We start from the raw sequence: 15,291 nt of genomic DNA, 5'->3' as shown, positions 1-15,291 counted from the left end.
GAACAATGACATGATGCGATCAAATAGAGGCGTACGCTAATGCAGCAAACATGTCGGCAGTGTGGAAGCATTTTGTGTCAAAAAGTGTAAAAAATCATTACAAGCACTGACAGTGAGAGATTGCTTAGTGCTGCATCTCATGTCTATGATGAGAAGAGGAAGGGTTATTGTTGTTGGTTATTGTATGATGATTGAAATCACGAAATGGCTTTAAACAATTAGTAAATAAACTGCAGAATGTTATGTTTCTAATACACGCACGAACTGCATGTATTCAAACAGCGTTGCACGAGCTTGTTAGCCAGGGTTCAAAGTCCAAAGATCGAGAAAATCTGTGCTGAAACAGTTTTACTGATCAATTGCATAGTCACATTTTTATGATTATTTTTAAAGGCATGTGACAATGCGATACGTGTGACAAACATAATTTATAAATCTGCTGTTGTCAACAAAAAGAAGCACTGAGGTCTTCCTGCGGGTTTCTGCCAAAATAAAAGCTGAGAAAAAGCAAAAACCCAATCAACATTAATTTTACTGTTGCCCTATAAAAAAAAAAAAGAACGTAAGACAATAATAATGATAATAATAATTACAACAGCTCTATTAATACATTTATTATAACATTCACACATAGTGTTAAAATTGGGATCTGTAATATATTCAAATGTTTTAAAAGAAATCTCTTCTGCTCAGCAAGGCTGCATTTATTTGTACAGTACATGCCTGATTCAAGAAGGGGATCTCAAAAATGGGCAAAAAATATTATTTTACTGACTTATTAATTTTAAGTTAAATTGTGCTTTGTTGGTATAATGTCTGCTAGAATGTTAAAAAATGCAAATGAATGTTAGCACATTTTGGCTATTTAATTTATGCAATGGTGAAAAAAATTGGTGAAATACATGGGGGAAAAAAATTTGAAAAACCATGTTCAGTATTCAGCCTTTGGCCCAGTGTTTCATTTTGTTTGGCTTCTGTTAAAATTGGGATCTGTAATATATTCAAATGTTTTAAAAGAAATCTCTTCTGCTCAGCAAGGCTGCATTTATTTGTACAGTACATGCCTGATTCAAGAAGGGGATCTCAAAAATGGGCAAAAAATATTATTTTACTGACTTATTAATTTTAAGTTAAATTGTGCTTTGTTGGTATAATGTCTGCTAGAATGTTAAAAAATGCAAATGAATGTTAGCACATTTTGGCTATTTAATTTATGCAATGGTGAAAAAAATTGGTGAAATACATGGGGGAAAAACATTTGAAAAACCATGTTCAGTATTCAGCCTTTGGCCCAGTGTTTCATTTTGTTTGGCTTTGGTGTATCCCTAAGAAGTACCAGCGGGGTGCCATCCTCGGGGAATGAGAACAGCAGCATGCCCAGACAGCAGCGTGTCCAGTTTTAAATTTATTATAGGCTTGTTCTGGCAACACAAGACGTACCTTCTTCACTGTGATTTCTTGCATGACAACTCTGATACGCATTTAAATATGTAATTAACAACAAGTTGTTCAGTTTGGTTCTGTATACACTACATAGAATTTTTCAGGAGTCAATTCAGTTGTAGAATGCAGCTGTCACTCCCGTAAATTACTGAACTGTGTGTGTCCAGATCAGGATTAAGCACTAAAAGGACAACCAGATTTAGCTGCAGTGTGTACGTGTGCAAGAAAATCATACTTCAGTCAAGCGACCAGCACTTCTGTCACTTTGCTGATTTAATGGGACCAGCTCAGCAGGTAAGACAAAATGCCACTATTGACATAAATTGCCTTCAACCAAATTGTTTCTGCTGTTTCTTTTTTAAGATATCGGCCAAACTTATTTTTAGCAAGATGCATAGAGTAGCGGAATTTTCACTGAGGAGGCAAAAAAGCGAAACAAAACAAGATAAAAAACTGAATGATGTTGCAGTATAGCTCCTGTAGCATTGTTTGAGTGTGAAGGAGGGACTGCTACATACAGGAAAAAGGTCATGAGAGGAGGCAATGTTTCCATCATGCTATCGGCTCATTACCCCTGCCTGTGTCGTAATGCCTGCCTATCATGTTTGTAAATTGGCATGAATCAGTCAAACAAATGAGTGGAAATGGAGGGATTAATTACAAAGCAAACAACTCACCAACTCATACTATCATTTTCAGTCACATTCAAATTAAATAAAAATTGAAATAACTTAAAACATGAGATTCGCTTTGAGTGAGCTGTTGTTTAGAGCGCTCTTAAAGCTGTAATCATCATGACCCCTGCTGTGTTTACTGAGTGTTTCTTGACTGATGGTCAGAATAGAAGGTGACTGTTAATAATAATAGGCTGTTTATTATTGCTGAACAACAGTTTGTAGTAACAAAAGATGTTTGTTGCTCTTGTATTATTATTTTTAAGTAAATGTTTTAAAGGGGTCCTATTATGCTTTTTCACTTTTTCAACTTTAGTTAGTCTGTAATGTTGCTGTTTGAGCATAAAAAATACCTGTGAAATTACAAAGCTCAAAGCGCACTTCAAAAGGATGTATTTTATTTAACAGAAATCACTTTTCAAAAACTACAACGAACGACTCGTTTGGACTACAACGCATATTTTCCGGGATTTGTGATATCACAAATACCGACAAATGGGACGAGACCTGGTTGAGCTGCACTAGAGAAGGCAACAAGTGTTATCACTATGGCAGAGACACACTAGCTTTCCCAAGACAGATGAACTTAGAGTGGTTACAATCATCCGGGTTTAAATCATGCTCAAATTGATTATATATTGACACAATATTTACGTCAATATATAATGAATATATAAAGCTCGCAGGCGGCTATGGTAAGGGGCATGATATTTCCCGACCAGATGCCGAGTGGAGCCAGTCGCAACACACACTGGCCCAGCTAACCAATCACAGCACACACTGGCCCAGCTAACCAATCACAGCACACACTGGCCCAGCTAACCAATCACAGCACACACTGGCCCAGCTAACCAATCACAGCACACACTGGCCCAGCTAACCAATCACAGCACACACTGGCCCAGCTAACCAATCACAGCACACACTGGCCCAGCTAACCAATCACAGCACACACTGGCCCAGCTAACCAATCCCAACACACACTGGCCCAGCTAACCAATCACAACACACACTGGCCCAGCTAACCAATCACTGCACACACTGGCCCAGCTAACCAATCACAACACACAGTGGCCCAGCTAACCAATCACAGCACACACTGGCCCAGCTAACCAATCCCAACACACACTGGCCCAGCTAACCAATCACAGGACATTTCGTATTTCAGAAGGCGGGCCTTCATTTGATACATGAACTATTCGAGCCGTTCATGCCAGACTGGGGAGAGAGAGCTGGTCATTGTTAAACAAATTTTACACTGTAGGTTGATAAATCTGCTTTTTCTTGGGGTCTTTCAACAGACTTGTGCTTAATGGCTCCTCCATGCGACATCCTAATAGATGAATGATTTCTTGCTCCCTGCTCATTTAGGTGAAGAAATCACTGGCATCGAAACACTACACACAATACAACCCTTTGTTTAATGTGGCTTTGTTGAAATAAGACTGACCTACAGTGTGTGGGATCAAACACTTCAGAGAATGGTTTTGTTCAATATGGTTTCATCTTCTTCACAACATTCATTAAAATACAATAGAGAATTTTGCCCTCTGATAGAATTGTTTATTTGCATGTACGTTTATACTTTATATTGGGTATTGGCCTAAATAAGCTGAAAAATTGTATTACGTGTAATCAGCAGGATGCAATTCCCAGTTTACGAATGTAAAAAGTGCCAGTGTTTAACACTCTTCTTCTGTTGTTTGATCATCTTTTGATGAATGCCATGATCAAAAGAAATGCACATGCACAGTTTTCAAATGCATTTCTGTTCATCCATCTTTCTGTGGGCAGTAATAGCTCAGTGTTAATTGTGGCAGGCAAATAGTGCTGACATTTGTGAATGAGGTGCATATTTGAAAAATCACACAAACTTCCCACAGCACAGGTTCAGCGCATTTAGTGCTTGATTAAGTTGTGGGTGGATGGGGTATAAAAAGCTTTTTGCACTGAAATATTGTACTCAAAAATGGCACAGCTGTTTAGTACATTTCAATAGATATTCACCTGTTGGGAAAACAATGTTTCATTTTCAAGTTTTTATTTTTATTTTTATCAGCTGCTGTCTGTAAAGTGTGATTTGCCAATGTACGCATTCTTCTCACTTTCAGGTATACCGTGTCCGATAATTATAGCGTGGGCCATTGGAAAACTTTACAACGAAAACGAACAGTAAGTTGCTGACTTGTAGAAATAAATGGTTATGATTGGAGTGAAAAAAGAGTATATCTGGCAAGAGATGTCAATTAATTAGCCTGTGATAATACTTGGAAATTAGTGGAATTTCCTCCAGATTAAATGTTTATAAAACTGAAAGAATAGTTAGAATACGAAACAAAAATGTAAGAAATAAGTGTGGCCTTTTTGTTGTATCTAATGTTGAAACAAAAATCGGTAACACTTTATTTTAAGGTGTCCTTGTTACACGTTACATGTATTTACTATTATAATAACAATAAATTATGCATAATTACACGCAAGTAACCCTAAGCCAAACCCTAACCATATAGTAAGTACATGTAGTTAATTAATATTACTCAGTACTTAAATGTACTGTATAATTACACTGTAACAAGGACACAAAATAAAGTGTAACTCAAAAATCTGTTCATGACAACAAAATTGTAAAAAATAAAACACTGCCACAATGCTGTGGTGTTTTGAATTGTTTTTAGTGAATTGCTATGCAATTATGAGATGACTCAGATCCCTTCTTCAGTGTAAGTCTGTGGGAGTTTTTTCAACTGTTTTATCATCCGCAAAGTGAAAATAAGTCTGATTACGTAGAAATCATAGGACCCTTACAAAAAAAAGAAGTACACTTCAAATTCATCTTATTAAGTAAACTTAAGTAAACTTAAGTACGGTTTAAGTATATATTTTTAAATTATCCAAATAACTTTATGTAGTAAGTGTAGGAATAGTACTAGAAGTGAATGTGTACTATTTCAGTACTTCTTGAGACTAATTGTCCCACTTTTTAGTACTTTAAGTGTACGTTAAGTGTAACTAATATTTTGAGTAAACAAATAGATTCTGTTTTTCAGATGCTGGTTTGGGAAGGAACCTGGAAAGTACATAGACTACATTTATCAGGGGCCTGTGATTTTAGTTCTTCTTGTAAGTATTATTGTATTATTGCTTACCTCTGACTTGTGGTTGTTAATTCCTCCAGCAAATAGAGAAACAGTGAGAAGAATTTGAAAGAAAGTGAACAAAAATTAACTCTTAAACCCATTACAAAGCCCGAGATGGCCAAAATGTAAATGTAATACCAATGTGATTTTGAAGAATTATTAACATCAGCAAATAGTATAAGCCAGTCCTTTCCATGATATCAGCTTTTAATATGATAGCAATGTCTGCTGTTTTCAGATAGAGCTCTTGAGCTTTAAGATAATTATTGACATGTTGCTAGCAAAGAAGTTGAATCTGTTCTATTTTTTTATATCTTCTTCAGGTAAAAGCAGTATAATATACTGTTGTTATTATACAAGCCATTCTGCTTGGACAAAACCTACTAGTGTCGTTATGAGCTCTCCACAGCTTTAAATGTCTGCATGTTATGTGCAGAAACATCAAACTATTTAGAGAAAATGCACAATCACTGATCTACATCTCTTTTCTTTCTCTCCGATATAGATAAATTTTGTGTTCCTTTTCAACATTGTGCGCATTTTAATGACAAAGCTGAGGGCCTCGACCACATCTGAAACAATACAATACAGGTAAAGATCTTTTACTAACTATTGCTCACTTGAACTGTAATGAGCAAGAGCAGTAAGATGTGTTTGCTCAGGCTGCTCAGGCTGAATGAAATCCTGTTTCATGTTCAGTAGAGGAAGAGTTCTCCCAAAAATAAATGCTCTGTCATTATTTATTTATCCTCTTGTAGTTTCAAAACTTGTGGCACTTTCCTGCTTGTGACCATGATGTTATACAATATGAAAGTGAGGGAAAAAAATCACTGAATTCAGGTACATTTTACTTGCATCTGTAGAGGCATATACATTTATGAGGTTTTCTGGGCATTTAGCACTAGATAGCATTGAGTAAGCAATCAAGAGTTTTGTCATTGCAGAAGATAATTTGTACTCTAATTTTAGCATGTATATAAATCCCAGTGTCATCTGCATAAATTTGAATATTTACATCAGGAAAGCTTCTAGAAAATCGTTCAGGTACAAACTAAAGAGGCTCAACGATAGATCCTTGAGGAACCCCACTGTTAAGGATGAAAAAGGTTTCAATGCACTATTTCCTCATAATCAGATACAACTCAATCTATTTCATTGCATTAACTGTAAAATTAAGATATGATAATTTAGATAAGAGTTTGCTGTGGTTTAGGGTACCAAATGCCTTGCATAGATCAAGGAAAACATCACCTACCTACTTGCTTAAAAGTCTTTAACCCTGTACTGTTATCTAGATTTCTCTGCATGCCACTATAGACACTAAACCCGTTATCTGTTCTAAACCCAATCAAAAAAGCTTATCTTTATCTTTATACAAGTCTGTGTTGTCATGTCACCTGAGGTTACTTGGTTTTGAGGATTGAGGATTTAAAGTTTCAGGGTTTTTAAGTTTTTCTACTATTTAAGTCTACCATTTTAGATTTTTTTGAAACTTTTGACCTGAAAGCATGACTTCCTAATGTGTGAATGTATCTCAGGGCAATACTTACTTCAGTCAGAGCAGGGAATAAAATGAGACCTTTCATCTGAGTTTGCTGAGAATGCATTTGCAAACTTTGTTGTGGCGTTTCACTTGATTTGCTAAGCATTAATCTTGAGGAGTCTTGAGGACAAGCTTATGTATAATTAATCCTCTTTTCTCAAAAAGGTTAGGATTTCATTGTTGCTTGGATTTCAGAGTTCATCAGAACCCATACTTACTAACTTTAATTATATTTTTCCATTTTCTGAAGAAAACAATGACCTGTGCTTAACCTGTGGCAAACTTGCCATACAATGTTGGCAGAGTGGATGACAGCACATACAGGTGCATCTCAATAAATGAGAATGTTGTGGAAAAGTTTATTTATTTCAGTAATTCAACTCAAATTGTGAAACTTGTGTATTAAATAAATTCAATGCACACAGACTGAAGTCAATGAGTACATGTACAGTAAATGAACATACTTTCCAGAAGGCCAACAATTCACAAAAAATGTTTTTTCTATTGGTCTTATGAAGTATTCTAATTTTTTGAGATAGTGAATTGATGTTTTTTTGTTAAATGTGAGCCAAAATCATCACAATTAAATGAACCAAAGACTTAAACTACTTCAGTCTGTGTGCACTGAATTTATTTAATACACGAGTTTCACAATTTGAGTTGAATTACTGAAATAAATGAACTTTTCCACAACATTCTAATTTATTGAGATGCACCTGTATATATTTTTTTCTTTTTATGTGTGTGGGTTGCTTTTGCTCTCAGAAGAATACTTCATATCATTGAAGTTATTGCTAATATTGTTTGACATTTTCAACCCAGCATACATGGTCCTTCATATACCTTGCTCAAACCATAATACATTGACATTAAAGGAAAGATGCACTAGTGGTGTCATTTTAATAAAAATCAAGGTATTGCAAGTTCAGATGATCATTACATTAATTCAAGTTACCTTTTAAGGCTATATCATTAGACATACTTCAACAAATCTGTTTAAGACATATTTAATCATATAATATTTTCCATCACACGCACTGTATTTCAATTTATTAACTTTACTTGAAAAAAAACGTGCCAACTTATTGCCTCAGTAAAATCTAGTAAAGGTTACTTAGTATATTCAAGTTTCTTAAATTGGCTTATGAGTAAACTTAAATATATTCAGCAACCGTAAGTAGATTTTTATGAGGCAATCATTTTGCAAGATATTCTCAAGTGACGCTAACATATTGAAATTTACAGTGAAGGTGTATTTTGTTGTCACCTTTTGATAAGAGGCCAAATGATATGTTATTGACTACTGGTAAGCTGACTTTTGATGAACTACTGTATTTAAGGTTAACAGGAAATAAATGGTTCGGAATGGAATGGCAAATTATTCCATTTGAAGAAATTAGGATGTCTATGGCACATATTTATTATAGCGAAAATAATCCAAATTTAGATGCTGGTCTCCAGTTCACACCTGATCACAAGGAGAGCAGGAACTCATGATGCACATATACCTAAACATCAAAACTTTAGGCAAGTTTAATTGTTCTATTTAAAATGCAACTCATTCTACAGTAAAATCTTGACCTTAGCCGTTGCTTACCTATGTACAGTACAGGTCAAGTTACAGCCAACAAAACTTGTATAATTATAACCTATTTCATGTATAATCAGGTGTGTAGCAACCATTATAATTTTGAATAGTAAATATTTAATAATTTGTGAATGACCCAACATTATAAAGTGCATGCAAACAATAGTTTGTACAGATAATGCAAATCATGTGCAGTATATTTTACATGATTAAAATGGAAAACTTTAAACATACAGATTTCATTTTTGTGTGGTGGGGTTCAGAGGATGCAAGGGAAACATGATAGAACCTATCACAAAAAAAGGTGTTTTCAATGTACAGAGGTGTCTTGAATGTACTTGTAAATGTGGCAGGGTTTGAAGTAGGCAGCTCTGAAGCAGAACGATGACACAGAAAGAGAAGTGTGAGCAAGAACTGTGGTAGTGCGAGACTGAAGTACAAGTGCAGACGCAATATTGTAACATAAGCATAGTGATTTATTATACTAATGAAATATTAGTCTGCTTTTTCCTAACTTTAAATATCTAAGTATAGCTACAATATTAGAGCTGCTGATGAACAGTGCACATTTCTTTACTTCTTACTGTCACTCTGAAAATCATAGTTTGAGATCTTTTCTAATTTTCTCTTCTGCTGGCTTATTGTCCATTACAGCCGTATTTTGTTGTCACATTTGATAAGAGGCCAAATTATATGTTATAGACGGATTGAAATTAACTTTTTCACTCACCAGCCAATTTGGCTACTAAATTTTTAAGTTACCGGCCACTCATAACTTAATAAAAAAAAAAAAAGAGACAGAAATAAACGAACAGTCTGAGGCCGTCTACAGAAATAGCGCAAAAACAGCCAATATGGTGTTTAAAACGTAAGTTTCTTGATATTAACTTATTGTTTATAAAAATGAAAAGATACTTTAAATGTGAAATTAAAACCGCCAGTAGGTGGCAGCAAGTCACTGTTAAGTGAGTCATTGCGATTGAACCGAATCATTTAAACGGATTCATTCAGAAACAAAACAATGTCATGTTTTTCAGAGACGCAAAACAGTACTGTGGCTGTGTTTGGAATGTTTTTTTGATGGCGAAATAGCACAGAAATAGCGCAAAAACAGCCAATATGGTGTTTAAAACGTAAGTTTCTTGATATTAACTTATTGTTTATAGAACTGTTGTATAAAATAAATATCACATTTGTAACCATGCTGATTTTGTAAGAAAAAACGGCACTCTTCGTGTGATATTAATTAACTATATGAATTGATATAAATATATACATTTTCTGCCTCCTTATCTTGAAGTATGTGATCATTGTTAATGCATATTAATAGACTGAATCATGCAGTGAAAGAACCACTCTAAATGCGCACGCGCACTAAAGCCTGTGTGTGTTGGTCTATTCATCACGTCGCGTATGCACGCCTCTGTAGGTGTGTTTTGTTTAGCTTTTGCAATATACTCGATAATGTCATGATGTCTCACAAGTTAAACCTGCGCAGATTTGGCTTGCATGAACTTCCCCAAGAAATTAATGAGATAATTTACGAAAAGTAACCCGCCAAACTGGCTAGTGATTTGACAGCGTTACCCGCCACAGCTGATTTTTATCCGCATTTGGCGGGTGTTAATTTCAAACCCTGGTTATAGACAAACTACTGTATTTAAGGGTAACAGGAAATTAATGGTTTGGAATGGAATGGAAATGATTCCATTTGAAGAGCTTATTGGAGCATGACGTCTCTGGCACAGTCATTATAGCGAAAATAATCAGAATACAGGTCTGCAGTTCACAATTGATCACAGGGAGAGCAGGGACTCCATGTTTTTATGTACCTTTGATGTACCTAAACTTCAGATGTTGAAATGTTACACGATACACTCTTAAAAATAAAGGTTCTTTATTGGCATTGATGGTTCCATGAAGAACCTTTAACATTCATGGAATCTTTCCATTTCACAAAAAGTTCCTTGTAGTGGATTACGGTTTAGATTATAAAATCGTTCCTTGCACTAAGAAAAAAAAATGGTTCTTTTAAGAACTGACCACTGAAAGGTTCTTTGGGGAACCAAAAATGGTTCTTCTGTTGCGTCGCTACAAAAACCCTTTATTTTTATGAGTGTTACATTTTATATGGTCTGCAACCATGTTCCATTGGAACATCTGAATGTGGTTTAAATATAGTAAAGCCCTGATTGGTGTGAATGTGTTATCACTGACATGGCTAATAGTTGTCATACATTTTCTCAATATTTTAAAAAGTAATGAGACTCCAAAGTTGAAGTTAGGGAATGTGTCAAATCAGTTATGTGCCATAAATCTAATTACATTTTTTTGCTCTGTTCCATTTTCTCTCTTTCTGCGACTGCAGGAAAGCGGTGAAGGCCACTCTAGTGCTTCTGCCTTTACTTGGTATCACATACATGCTGTTCTTTGTGAACCCAGGCGAGGATGACATATCTCAAATTGTGTTTATATATTTCAACTCATTTCTACAGTCCTTTCAGGTCAGTGATACATTATGTCTTGTACAGTGATCTTCATGCCTATCTTGCTCTCTCTATCACATTTCTAGTACTGCAGTTCAGAGAAAATGTTGGTGAAAAAAAGAGTTTTTAGCTGAGAGTACCTTATAGCTGACCAAAACTAAAGCCATTTTTTCCCCAAAACTCCTCATTCAGTCTGTGTTACCAACATTAATCTTGGTCAAACAGTTAATCACATGCCCAAAACTCACTGGAAAGTATTATTATTAAGAAAGCATTATAGAATAACAATAACACTAATTTTCACTTCATTGACTGTAGTGAAGCATATTGTGAAACAGGAATGAATTAGAAATGTTGGCAGCATTTTTTTCTGTATTTTTGCTTATAGCAATTGTCTTGTGAAAAAAAACAATCCTGAAATTCAGGACTGCAGTGATAATAATATTAATAACAATAATAATAACAACAACAACACAAATATATAGTGTAATCAGCAAAACGTGCAGTACTGTGGGGGTTCTTGTCCTCCCTTTTTCTGCTACTCTTATTTCCCAACCATCTATTTTTCCAAGGAAAATAATTTATGAGACATCCCTGAAAGAAACTGTAAGATAACAAGACTAAAACAGGACAAGTGTGTAGGCTTTCAGCTGAATTTGCAGTAGGCTATGTTTGGAATGGTTATTATTTCATATTTAAATGCTCTGCTAAGATATGTAGGTTAACATAATTACTGAATGCACATAATTAAAAAAATGTGCAAATATACAATACCATTCCATCGTTTAGGAGAGGTGAAATTTATGCAATGGTTTTTAAAAGTCTTTAAAAAAAAGTAAAATTGTCAAATATTATTACTGTTTATATTATAAATGTTTGTTTATTTATTTAAAAACATAAAATAAGTAAAAATAAAAATAGATATATTACTGTGATGGAAATGCAAACTTTTTAACATCATTGCTACAGTCTTTGGTGTCACATGATCCTTCAGAAATCATTCTAATATGCTCATTTATCGCCTATTAGATGCCTGTTACACTTGTTTTTATTTTTATTTTGAAACAATAAAATTGGATCTTGAAACGCAGTTACTGAAATCTGAAATTAATTCACCAAATCAATTTACTGAATTTGCAAGATTTCTGTTTTACACTGAGGTTTTAATTCTATATCACAGTTTTTGCAAAACACTACACACAGTTTAATTGCCAAAACACAACCGTATTGTCTTCTTTCAGTTTAGTACTTATAACAATCTGTTAATTCAGTGACAAACAATGGTGGTTACTGTAGTATAATATGGTATATCATATAATAGGAAAAAATATCTGCACACTGTTATTCTCCCTTTATTCAAAAAAGTTAAAAGTGGCAACGTTTCGGTCAAAGACCTTCGTCAGGCAAACACACACATACATGCAAAGGCAACAGCTCAGTAAGTACTCAGATTCATACAGAGTTCCAATTGATTACGCCTGTTAGCAATCAAAGTCAATCATGTGAGCAGCTATAAGCTGTGTCTCATTTAGAAGGCTGCGTCCTCCGGAGGTCGCATTCGAAGGCTGCATACATCATCGAGGCTGTCTCATTTCAGAAAAGCAAGTAGGACACTCCGAATGTGACCTTCGAATGCGACCTTCTTTCACAGGATTTCGGAGGATGCATGAGGTGTATCCTTCGCTGCTACAGATAACCCACAATTCTTTGCATCACCGTGAACAACCGTTGTTAATTTGAAAAATGCCGGCGCCGGCAGATATAACGCACACACAAGCGCAGATGTGGTGTTTACAACTTACCTTAAATCGCCTCGGTAAAAACGGATAAACTTTGTTTTTAATATCCTCCTCCTTTTTTTCTCTAATAGATGCCTGCTGTAGGTACGCTGCAGCTCCTCAAATATTGAACACAATAAAACAAGTAAAAACATTTTTTTTTTCAAATTACTTTCCAAATTTAGAAATAATTTTTCTTCATTTAAGTAGTGTGAGAGTGCAACGATGCTCTAAATGTGTTGGCATAGCAACGTGATACTTCCGGTTTCCTTTTCCGCCTGTCCTACGAAGGCCGTCTCGTTTAATTCTAGATTGAGGACACTTCGTATATGCATCCTACAGAGGATGCGACCTCCAGAGGATTCGACCTCCGGAGGGTGCAGCCTTCTAAATGAGACACAGCTATAGTATATCACAATTAAAACAAGACGACCATATTGAGGCAAATATTTAAATACAAACACAGTATCATAAAAAAAAAAAAACATAATGTGGTATAATATACACAGTGATCACAATGGATATTACACTTACATTAGCCAAACAAACTGACAAAAGCCATAAAAAATTCTATTGTAACAGGCATTGTATGCTGTTTTCGCAGCAATATTGTGGTTGCATTTTGAAACAGTAATTTAAAGTAAACACTTTGTAAATGGAGATAATTTCAAATACACAATGTTATTGAATCAAACCTGCCTTCAACATTTGGCCATACATTTTCATCAACATCACAGTGAATATCCTTGCCTTGTTCAAGCACTGCGGACAAACCCTTGTGGCATGACAAATCCAGGCTTAACATTGCTTCGAAATTGTCATTGCAACCCTTGCACCTCCATGTAGAGTAGTATTACTCTATTTGATTGAGGAAAGGGGAATATGGTGTAAAATCAAGACTCATGAACTGTGGATGAGCCTGACACTATTTTCGAAAAAGCTCTGCATGGCGGAAACTGACATCGTGCCACGCATTGACATAACCAATATATATATATATATATATATATATGTCCTGACAGGCCTGGTCAAGTTCATTTAGAAATGTTATAGAGTTGTATGATCTAAGAACTGGTCTACAGCCTGCCACAGCACCTTCACATATTAGCCACACACAATAAGATGTTTCCCTTACATTGTCCAGGCACTTAGATGCTTGCCCGTTGGCCAGTTAGGTTATGCAGCGTGGGCATAACCTAACGGAAACCCTCTGCAAAGAATAGTTGACATTGGTACTGTAGTGTGTTGTATGGTACTGAAAAAAGCATGCCTTTAAAAAAAAGAAATAAAAATGAATGTATGATACACCACAGCGCTGTACCTTAAAGGGATATTTTACCCAAAAGTGAAAATGTGTTGTTAATTTACTTACTCTCAGGCCATCCAAGATGTAGGTGACTTTTTTTCCTCATTAGAACAGTATGGTCCTTGGTGATTCATAAAATGCAAGTCAGCAGCTGGATGTTTTTGAGGATAAAAACAGCATATCAAGGAACACAAAATGAATACCCGTGGCTCCTGATGATACATTAAGGTCTTATGAAGCGAAACAATTGCTCTGTGTAAGAAACTGAACATTATTTACAACATTATTACCTGTAATCCAGAGCCTCAGGCAAACAGTCTGGAGTGATGTCTGGTTCACAGACGAATCATTCTTTTGAACCAGTTCTTTTTGGTGAGCTAGTTGAATCAGTTCACTAAATTGGACTGAAGCCTCTGAAACAGTTTGTGGCTCAAGCAGCACAGATCTACAAGATCTCTAGATCTCCAACTGAGGACCGAAGACCAATGAGCCTCTGATATACACATGCATGAACCGAACACTTGGGGCGAAATTAAAGTTTTTATGATTTTTATGATTTTTATGATGAAAAATGTGAGCTAACAAGGACTAGTTTATTCGCTTTATATGCTTTAGACATGCAAGCCATTCGTCTTTCACATCATTATTTGATGCTTTAATAATATAATTGCGTATATGTGACATCATTGTGTGAACATTTTTTGAAAGAACAAGTTTGGAAGTAAAAAGCCTTTTACATCAAAAGTGAAATGATTAAGAATCTGTGTATCAGGCGTTCACTCAATTTTTGATTTAATTTTGAAAGTAGAAAAATTAGTTTAATACATGTGTGGTAATGAAACGCCTCTTTCTGCTGAATACCCAATCCTTTTTGTATTAGTGTTTAAAATATTTAATTTAAAAGTAATTAATTATTTAATTAAACAAACAAACGTACTGGGTGACCAGCGTAGGCTATGACAGCTGATGCAAAGCATAGAATTTATATCAACACAGAAAAAAGCCCTGTCTAGGCTCTGCCCCAGTATGAGTTGTGTTGAGCCATTCATTTGTCTGAAAAGATGAATGTAGTTGCAATAAATGTGTTAAGAATCCGAACGAAAAATGAAAAATGAAGCTGAATTGTTGTTTTTAGTTTTTGGAAAACAATGGGAAAATAAACATAAAAGGAGCCATTTTCTATTATTATTATTTTTTTTAACTTTCATTATTAAATAAAAAAACGAGAGAACGAATGATACACGGATTAATTAGCCTCAGGCTGAAGGAAATGTAAATTCATGTCTGTACAGTAGAGGGTGCAGCTCAAACCTTTCAGCTGCGATGTCAGCCAATA

General features: G+C 35.1%; 1 protein-coding gene across 1 annotated transcript in view; it reads left to right on the top strand.

Moving 5' to 3' along the window:
- Positions 1-15,291, top strand: part of LOC107593817 (corticotropin-releasing factor receptor 2-like) — a 43,429-nt gene that overhangs the window by 12,035 nt on the left and 16,103 nt on the right. The window contains exons 8-11 of the mRNA XM_016283696.1: positions 4,229-4,289; positions 5,165-5,237; positions 5,760-5,845; positions 10,754-10,889. Coding sequence (XP_016139182.1) covers positions 4,229-4,289; positions 5,165-5,237; positions 5,760-5,845; positions 10,754-10,889 — 356 coding nt within the window. The remainder of the gene's footprint in view (positions 1-4,228; positions 4,290-5,164; positions 5,238-5,759; positions 5,846-10,753; positions 10,890-15,291) is intronic.

The sequence above is a fragment of the Sinocyclocheilus grahami genome, unplaced genomic scaffold, assembly GCF_001515645.1.
Source record: "Sinocyclocheilus grahami isolate Dianchi unplaced genomic scaffold, SAMN03320097.WGS_v1.1 scaffold176.1, whole genome shotgun sequence".
NCBI classification, from domain to species: Eukaryota; Metazoa; Chordata; class Actinopteri; order Cypriniformes; family Cyprinidae; genus Sinocyclocheilus; species Sinocyclocheilus grahami.
Note: the sequence above shows the minus strand (reverse complement) of the source record. Positions and strands in the feature narration are given on the sequence as shown.